The sequence below is a fragment of the Cavia porcellus genome, unplaced genomic scaffold (assembly GCF_034190915.1).
Source record: "Cavia porcellus strain 051 isolate PalLab524CR breed Dunkin Hartley unplaced genomic scaffold, mCavPor4.1 scaffold_28, whole genome shotgun sequence".
Lineage (NCBI taxonomy): Eukaryota > Metazoa > Chordata > Mammalia > Rodentia > Caviidae > Cavia > Cavia porcellus.
Window position 1 is genome coordinate 30,851,279 of NW_026947511.1, and position 9,792 is coordinate 30,861,070.

Here is a 9,792-nt window from a genome sequence, read left to right on the forward strand (position 1 = left end):
TTTATTTTTGTTTTTAATTTTTGACACCAGTGATCGAACTCATGACCTCATGCTTGCCAGGCAGATGCTTGTGCCGCTGAGCTAAATCCTTGGCCCAATTCTCTCTTTTCTTGATTTCCCCTGCAGACATCAAAGGATGCCACAATAACAATGGTGGCTGCAGCCACTCTTGCCTTGGGTCAGAGAAGGGCTACCAGTGCGAGTGTCCCCGGGGCCTGGTGCTGGCTGACGACAACCACACTTGTCAAGGTAGACCGCGGAAGGGCTGCTCCTCTGCTCAGCTTTATACTTCCTCCTGCCCTGCACTCCCTTTCCCCCACCCGCTAAGCACGTCGGATTCTCATCTTCCAAACAACTCTGTGAGCCAGGTGTGTGTCCCCAAGTCGTCACTTGGGACTCATTCAGAGTTCTCTAAGAAAGATTTCCCGAGGGCTCACCCTCCTTTGCTGTTCACCTTTGATTTTTCTCGGATTCTTGTGGCTCACAGTAGGCCTCATCCTCCACTTGGAAGTGTAGGCATAGATGTGGCTCTCTTTTCTAATTGACAGAAGAATTGAAACTAAATTGAAACCCGAGGAATGGATTCTTCTCCCATCAGCCACCCTCTGAGAACATTTTCTGGAAATCTAGTTCTTGGTATTCAGAATATTAATTCATTTACCCAGCAAATACTATTTTATTTTATTGTCTTTTTGAGACGGGTTTGCTATGCAGTTCAGGCTGGCCTTGAACTCCCTTTGTAGCCCAGGCTGGTCTCAAAGTCACAACAATCCCCCTGCTCAGCTTCCAGAGGGCTGGGACTACAGGTGTGAGCCACCACACCTGGCCCATCACCCAGCAAATATTTAACATGCACTTATTTCCTATTTCTTACATATTCCATTGTTGTGATGTGGCCTCACAGATGGCAACCATAAGTATGCCTTTGGGGATATTCGTAGAGTCTGAAGACACGAACGTGGGAATACTAAGGAAAAGCAATCTTTTTTATATTAAGTTAAAGTGGATTTTATAGTCAGAGTTTATGGTTTCCTGAGCAGTGCAAGGACAATTTGGAAGCCTTCCCCAAGTGCAGTAACATTGTTTATTACCTCTGCTTTATGGGGCCATAATTAACAGTAAAATCAAGGTAGTGCCATTATGTTGTTTAAACCATTATCAAAGCAATGCTTCTTTTTTTTTTTTTTTTTTTTGTATTGCCAATAAATTGTGCTGGTGCTAAAAATTAATCCTCTAGGTATTTTGCTTCTTGAAGTCACTATGCCAGCCACCCTTGTAAACAAATGTCTGTTGAATTGAAACTTGAACACAGTATTTCCTATTTCCTAATGCATTGGAGGGGCATTCTTTGACCATAATTATGGGAGTTAGGAATCCTGGCATTATTCACTGACTTGTTTGAAGGATCACTAATTTCTTGAAGGATACAATAAAAAGCACAGGCTGTGTGAAGGAAGCAATTGTTTCCTCCAAGAAGCCCTCCTGACTCTCCCTCCTCCCCACCCAGTTTTCAGTCCTAACAGTAGCCCCTCCCCTCTCCCACAGTCCCTGTGGTGTGCAAGTCGAACGCCATTGAAGTGAATGTCCCCAGGGAGCTGGTTGGTGGCTTAGAGCTCTTCCTGACCAACACCTCCTGCCGAGGCGTGTCCAATGGCACCCATGTCAACATCTTCTTCTCCCTCAAGACATGCGGCACCGTGGTTAACGTAAGTTCTCCTGGGGATCCTTGGGAAATGACCAACACCCAGCCCCTGGGGCCATCTTGGGAGATCTTTGGGCAGAGGTCTGCAGCGTGGTTTGTGTCGTAGATGGTATATTTTAACCTGAAAGAACTGAGCTTACACCATCTGATGTCACTCATTTGACAAATGTGTCACGAATATCTGCATGGTGCTGCTCCAGAGGGAGAATTCTGCTGCTCTGTAGTCTGCCACCCGCTTAGACACTGCCCGCCTGAGCCAGGACCAGAGCTACCGGCTCTCTGGCTACTTCCCCTCCCAGCAATCCTTTTATTTGAAGAAAGCGACTGACAGGATGGTTGATTTGGGATGTGGTATATAAGTTCAACTGATGGATCAGGGTGAGCTCAAAGGGTTCTCCTCTCATCCGAAAATCTGCACTCAGCCCTCTGCTCTGGTCTTGGAGGCTCCTGCCCCTTGGCAACTTATGAGCTGTACCGGGATGACTACGCGTGAACAGGGATGGCGAGGGCCTGTTGGAGTCCAGTAGGAGACAAATGTGGGACTTGGACTGGGTGGAAGTAGGTGTGGGGCTCACACAAGGAAAGAGGCGGGAAAAGGCCTTTGAGCTGGCTGGCACTGTAGGCACGTTGTGTGGATCGCTGCTGGGGCTGATCCCTGTAAGGCTGAGCAGACAGGGCTGGAGACAGGTGAAAATCACTGCTCTCCGTGAGCTCAGCTCCCGGGTGGGGGTGAGGCCAGCACAGGGTGACATTGCAGCAGGATTGAGCAGGTCTAGGACGCCTGAATAGAATCACAGGGACACTGCCCTCCTCTAAAACAGCAGAGCTTGGAATGTGCTGATTCTGCATAGATGAAGTTTTACCCGCAGTGCTGCAAAGGAATGTGTGCAGTGGCCCAGAAGCAGAACAGAAAACTCTTTAACGGCAGGGTGGCTTGCAAACAGAAGAGAGCAATAAAAATAAAATTAAAAAAGTCTTTTCACTGTAAAACAGATTTAGGGGGTGGAAGGAGATTCTTTGAAAATAAACTTTCTTCCTCTCCCGACCTGGCCTGGCTCAGGTGGTGAATGACAAAATCGTGGCCAGCAACCTCGTGACAGGCCTTCCCAAGCAGACCCCAGGGAGCAGCGGGGACATCATTGTGCGGACCAGCGAGCTGCTGATCCCGGTGACCTGCGAGTTCCCGCGCCTGTACACCATCTCGGAAGGCTACGTCCCCAACCTGCGGAGCTCCCCGCTGGAGATCCTGGGCCGCAGCCACGGCGTCTTCCCCTTCACGCTGGAGATCTTCAAGGACCACGAGTTCGAGGAGCCCTACCGGGAAGCGCTGCCCAGCCTCAAGCTCCGCGACTCCCTCTTCTTCGGCATCGAGCCCCTGGTGCACGTGAGCGGCCTGGAAAGCCTGGTGGAGAGCTGCTTCGCCACCCCCACCTCCAAGGTGGACGAGATCCTCAAGTACTACCTCATCCGGGATGGGTAACTATGCGGCCTCGGCCCCGCATCGCAGTCCTCTCCTGACCCCTGCACGCTGGCCCTGTTTATGAGACAGAGTCTTGCTCATTGGCTAAATTGCCCATGTTTGAACTTGTAATCCTCCTGTCTCAGCCTCCCAGAGTGCTGGGATTACAGGCTTGCACCAATGTGACTAATTTGACATTTCTAGATACCTATAGGGCACCTACCGAGAGCAGTTAGTGGTGGTTGGAAATGGATCAGGTTTAGGAACAGGGTGAGGGCTGAAGGTCAGACAAGGAGTCTGTGGTGTCCGCTGGAACTACAGGGTAGGCAGCCTGCTCAGAGAAGGTGGGTGCTGCGCTGTGGCTGAGATCGTGTGGGGAGGAGGAAGTGAAGGGCAAGGGTAGAGCCCTCTTTTAAGAAGTTCAGTAGTGCCTGAGAGAGAAGAGATACCAGGCAGAGTTTAGAAGAAGAAAAGCGTAGTCTCTAAGGGTCCGTAGAGGAGATTCGCAGGGCTGTTCAGGCAGCACTGAAAACCCATCAGGGCTCACAGCCGTTCCTAGGAAAATACACGTGAGCCCCAAAATACTCTCATGCGAGTATGCTTGTTCTGAATGCCAGATGGGCTGTCAGATAGGGGCAGGACTGCAGCTTCATAAACGTGATCCCAGGGATGTTTTTTGTTTTGTTTTTTTCTTTTTTGGTGTTTTGAGACAGTGTCTCACCATGTAGTTCAGGCTGACCTTGAACTCACTGTGTAGCCCAAGATGGCCTCAAACTCAAAGTAAGCCTCCTGCCTCAGCCTCCACGTAATTATAGGCATGTGCCACCACACCCAGGGCAGAAAGTTTAAAAATAAATAATAGAAGCATCATTTTCAGGGGCTGGGGATTTAGCTCAAGTGGCATAAGCGCCTGCCTTGTAAGCAGGCAGTCGTGAGTTCGATCCCCGGTACAGGAAAAAAAAAAAAAAAAGACAAAAAAAAAAGAAGCATCATTTTCTTTCTTTTAAGTTATAGGCTTAATGCTGAGTAGATAATATTTACTTTAGATCTGTCTTTTCTGTTTTAGTGGCATACTCTTCATGTACAGTAAGTGAACAGACTCAAGGTGTTGATGAGATCATGAACATTTCTCTCTTCATTTATCTCCCCTGATCCTTGCATTCACCTTTTCTTTATTTCAGTGAGACCCTGGGCCTCGCTCATGCGAAGCAACCACTCTGCCGCTGAGCTACACCCCTAGCCCTTCTCGTTTTCTCCTGTCAACACAAGGTCTCACTAAGTTGGTCAGGCTGGCCTCGAACTGACAATCCTTCTGCCTCAGCCTTCTGAGTGCCGAGGAGTACAGGCTCATGCCACCACGCCTGGCTCACATTAACTTTTAAGAAGTATGTAATCATTACTCATTTACTGGTCGCGAGTGACCTGAACTCTCCAAAATGCCTGTGAAACTTTCTCATGTTTTATTGTTCATGTTCTCAACGAAGGACTACTCTATTTTATCCAGTTCTAAGAAGCTACGCTATTTATCTTTTTACACTAGCACATATAAAAGAGAAATATATGTGTGTGTTGTAAGAGAACGAAGTACAGGCAAGAACTGGAAGATGGCAGCCATGTGGGCAAAGAGGGTGTAAGCTCAGCGCAGGAGGGAACCGCCTGACCTGGGCCCTTGGCCACCCCAGTATCCGCTCCTGCCAGAGGGAACTGCTGGCAGCTCAGCCTGGCTCCTCCAGCCTCTTGACGTGGCCTGTGCTATTTCCTCTGCTGAAATCTTCTTTCCTGTCTGATTCTGCTGGCCCTTTGGAAGTCAGTGGCATTTACTTCCTTAGTGAAGTCACCCCGGTTCTGTGGGAAGGTGAGCTAAAAAGGCCTCCTCAAGGCCTCACAGAGAGCAGGGGTCATTAAATATTCACCCAGAAAATCTTTGAAGGAGTATTCAGAACAGTAATCTGGGACTGAAACCAAAACAACCATAATATACTTAGTTAAAGTGAACATTTTTTATTATTCATTTTAAAAATTATTCATTATTTTGAGCTGAAATTTATTTCAAACTGGTTTCCCCAGATGTTGAACACACCTGATCTATTTCCCTCTGGTTTTACATGGCATATGCTCTGAAAATGCAAAATCGCTTAATTATAGCCTAAGTAAAATATAGTAAGAAAGTGGATCCTCAGAGAAAGAAACCCTGGATTCTAAAGTTATGTACTGGCAACATTTTGATAAATACTTAATGTGGATTGTCCTATACCACTGCTGGTTTTTTTTAACCTGCAAACTGGGAGCTGTGAGAACTAACATTATCTAATCACAGCAAATGCCATGTCAAGAGCCAAAATTTTCCCTGTAATGCATTATCTTGTAAGAACCTTTATTGCCTCAATTTCTCTTTAAAAAAAATAGTATTTTTAGATAAACACAAATTGAAAATGCCAAGACATTTAGATGAAAAGTATCTTTTAAATATTGTTAGTATTGTTATGGTAGATACTAGACCATGATAGGCCTTACTACTGTGTGCATAGTATAGATCGTGTGTGTGTGTGTGTGTGTGTGTGTGTGTGTGTGTGTATGTGTGTTTCTGGGACTCGAACCCAGGGCCTTGCACAAGTAGGCAAGAGCTCTACCATTGAGCTGTATCCAATATTCCTCATTATTATGCCTTCTGAGGCACCCAGTAGCGATTCTTGTACAGGTTAGGTGTACAATTGATCTTCATTATAAACCATAATGAAAAGCAATGGGTTGATTTTACCTCAGGACAGTCCAATTCAGGACATACAGTATACAGGGTATAGCAGAAGCCACATACCTGTTCGGTTCCTCTCCAGTTCAGCGGAATAAGATGCTAACCGTAGTACAGGTTGGAGGTGCCGCCTTTTAAAACAACCTTATTAGGCTGGAGATTTAGCTCAGTGGCATAAGCACCTGCCTTGCAAGCAGGTCGTTGTGAGTTCGATCCCTGGTCCTGATAAAAGGTTAAAAAAAAATGTTCTAAAACAACCTTATTGATGTTCGGCAGCACCTGAAGAACAGCAGTGAACTGAGAGGCTGTTCATAAACATGTGGAGGAAGAAGCCATGTCAGAGACTGTTAGATCCACCTCCATGCTTTTCCTGGCCCAGTAGACAAACTGCCACATGCCCATTAAAAAGCACCTATTTCCAGGAGGAAGGGGTTTATTTAGGAATAGAATGGGACAACTAACACAAGAGGGAGCTGGGCCTCTCTGGGGAAAAAAATCTTTCTTGCTGTCTAAAACCACGGCTTCAGCGTGAGCTTCAGTGACGTCTTTCCCCAGCTACCCTTGCCGTGACCCTAGAAGTTACACTGCAAGCTGTAGACCTGAGATTAAAACCCCAAGTCCTATCAGATGGCAGCTGTGACATCTGGAAAACAGGAGGTAATACAATTTCAGGGGAACGATTGGTCCCCAGTGAGATGTTTGATGCCCCGTTTCTGGTCTGCTGCCCCTTGCTGTCGCTGAAGTGGTTGACGCCTCCTGGGTGCTCAGTGTTTACCTGCTAAATGTAAGAAACGCCTCCTCAAACCAATCATAAACTACGCGAAGTCAGAATTCCTGCACTAGGTTACAAATGAAAAGGGCCTCACCAGCCAAAGGTTTCTTTGAAATGTGTGTTAATACTGCTCCACTGAAACACACTGACCTGGCATGCAGTGCTCTGCCTGGTTGGTGGATCTACAAATGGAGGACGGGACAGGCAGGGTAGTGCCCCACAAGGCCATCACTAAGAGGGGATTTCATCTGCTTTCTCCCAAAAAGCTGGCAGGCACCCAACCCGCTCTACCCTATGTGCCTCTCTTGAGCCAAACCTGGCGGACAGGGGTGTTTTTCCATCTGTAAGGAAATGATCAACTCTTCACTCTTTTTTTTTTTTTTAAGTCTTTTTCCTTTTTATCGGTACCTGGGATCGAACTCACAACTGCCTGCTTGCAAGGCAGGCGCGCTTATGCCGCTGAGCTAAATCCCCAGCCTGAAATGATCAACTCTTACGTACAACTTGTCCTGCTTTCAGCTGCGTTTCGGATGACTCAGTGAAGCAGTACTCATCCCGGGATCACCTAGCAAAGCACTTCCAGGTTCCTGTCTTCAAGTTTGTGGGCAAAGATCACAAGGTAAGCTGAACACCTTTACCACCTAACCCCAGACCTGAGCCTCCCTTGTTTGGTCAGTTGACCTAGTGAGAGCCCAGGGTTAGGATCCATGTGACCCCCTGGGAATCATACAGTTAAGTTGGCCATTGAGAAGCTTAACGCCTCCCTGCGTGTCACAATCCCCACCCCATCCCACAAAGTAACTGCTTGTTCAAGAGAACACTGTTGGATCATAAGTTAGAGCATAAATGGTCATGCATGGACGAAAAAGCCAATGCGTGGTCAGTTACACAGTAACAGACATGCACAGGAGACTCACAGAAAAGACAAATCGGGAAATGGGAAGTGAAAATAGTACTTTAAATGCCAATTATAGGGCACCACTTTATACACAGTAAACATAAAAATTCTAAATGGTAATATAAGGCTATAAGTATACAGTGGTGGTATAAACTGGTACGTTTTCTGGAAAGTTATCAACCATATGCATTAATACCCACTAAACCATCATATTTTCTTATCTAAAAATTTCAATCTTGGCAGTTTCTCAAAAACAAAAGTTTGTTGATCATGTTCACAGAACATTGTTTTAAGGGAGAAAAAAACACCCAATCAAACAGAGCTAAAGGGCCATCATATATCAATTGAATGCAATGGTAAGCAGTTATTAAAGTGATAAGTGTGTGGAAAGCAGACTGTAAAAATGTTGTCTGAACATCATCTCCGTTATGCTACATTAAAAAACCCATATATTTACATGGAAGTGCCTGTTGTTGTTGGCACTGCCAAAACATGTAAACTAAAGGAGATTTCCGAGGCCAGCGTGCTTCTCCCGCTGCCTTTAGCCGTGTCCGTGCCTCTCCAGCGGTAGGATCACTCCAGAGTAAACTGCTCGTGGTGACAGCAGATCCCACACTCCCTCCTCCACCAGGCAGTGGACGGTAAGTGATTCCTCACAGACCTTGATGTGAGAACAGAGATGTTAATGTTAGAGGCTGCTTCACAAAGGTCTCTTCTGTCCCAGCGCATGCAGAAGTCACGCATGTGGGCGACTCCACGTCCAGCTGTCCGCATTACTGATGTGTGGATCGGGCTGGTTCCTTCTTTGCCCTAAGTCTTAGTTTACTCCTCTGTAACCTGGGGATGGTAACGTCTATCCTGAGTGTTGCTGTTAGGGTTAAGCAAGAGAAAATCTGTGAAGCGTGTGGCAAGGTCCCTGGCTCCCACTGGTGCCCACAGTGGCAGCTGTCACAGCCGTCCTTGCTGAGCTCCTCACATCTTTTCAGGAGGTTTTTCTGCACTGCCGAGTTCTCGTCTGTGGAATGCTGGACACAAGATCCCGCTGCGCCCAGGGCTGTCACCAGCGAGTGCGACGTGCAGCAGGGGAAGGAGAGGACACCGCTGGCCTGCAGAGCCAGATACTGACAGGCGGCCCCATCAGCATCGACTGGGAACACTAATTCCCCACACACCGGAGTCTGTCCTTCCGGCTACTGTCCTCTCGGGAGCTCCTGCCACACCCCCAAGGATGTTAGAGGAACTCGTAGGACACCCAGCTTCTTTAGACCATGTACTGTGAGTTTAGACAAGCTCCCAGAGCCTCTCACCGCTTCTGGTCCACAGGTTGGTACAGGTCACGCTGTGCTAAGTGTGTGGTTCCGGCGGCCGTCAGCTTCCTAATGGAGAGAACTAAGCTGTCCACACAGAGGGACGCTTGCCCACCTCCTGCAGTATTTCCTACAATTAGACGCCTCATGTATGATGCAGTAAAATCAGAAGCTGGTTATAGTGTTTCAAGCTAGAAGCCAAGAAATAATACTTGCTAAAATTATGACCTAAATACTCAGTGAACCATAGATATGTAAATAATAATCATGCCTTAAAATTTCAATTCAAGCCAAATAGTCAGAGGGGACTTGGAAGTTGATTAGTAAAACAATACATAATAAGGAAATGCCCTTTGGTTTTGCTTTTGCATAATATTTTTTGATGTTTTTATTGCCATAGGTGAAATATTTTCACTTAATAAATATTAATAAGTTACTCAACATGCATTTAAGTGGTTTAATGACTAAAGTTAGCAAACTTAAAGTTTGATACTATATGCCTTCTAAATTGGAATTCAAATTGTAAGAAAATAGACAAAGGTATAAAATTATATCATACTTGTTGGTGCTTAATAAATTTTATTGAAATAAATTTCATAAGCCACAATGACAAATGTTATCTGCAGTAAAATCAACCTCCGTATGTGTGTGTGCGTGTGCGTGAGTGCATGTGTGGGTAATAGGGATCCAACCCAGGGGTCCTCTACCACTTAGCTACACCCCCAACCCTTGTGAAAATTTTATTTTTGAGACAGAGTCTCATTAATTTGCTCAAACTGGCCCTGATATTGCAATCCTGATGCCTCAGCCTCCTGGTAGCTAGGATTATAGGTATGGGCCGTCATACCTGGCTAAATTCAGTTTCTTGATATGCCAGTTAATAACATGCCTTTATATAAGATTAG

General features: G+C 46.3%; 1 protein-coding gene across 3 annotated transcripts in view; it reads left to right on the forward strand.

Annotated features, from left to right (window-relative positions):
- Positions 1-9,328, forward strand: part of Oit3 (oncoprotein induced transcript 3) — a 28,200-nt gene extending 18,872 nt beyond the window's left edge. For all 3 annotated transcript variants that reach the window (XM_003473600.5, XM_063238653.1, XM_013157031.3), the window contains exons 5-9: positions 127-249; positions 1,546-1,706; positions 2,763-3,178; positions 7,202-7,301; positions 8,567-9,328. In XM_003473600.5, coding sequence (XP_003473648.3) covers positions 127-249; positions 1,546-1,706; positions 2,763-3,178; positions 7,202-7,301; positions 8,567-8,740 — 974 coding nt within the window. In that variant the 3' untranslated portion in view covers positions 8,741-9,328. The remainder of the gene's footprint in view (positions 1-126; positions 250-1,545; positions 1,707-2,762; positions 3,179-7,201; positions 7,302-8,566) is intronic.
- Positions 9,329-9,792: the final 464 nt, after the last annotated feature.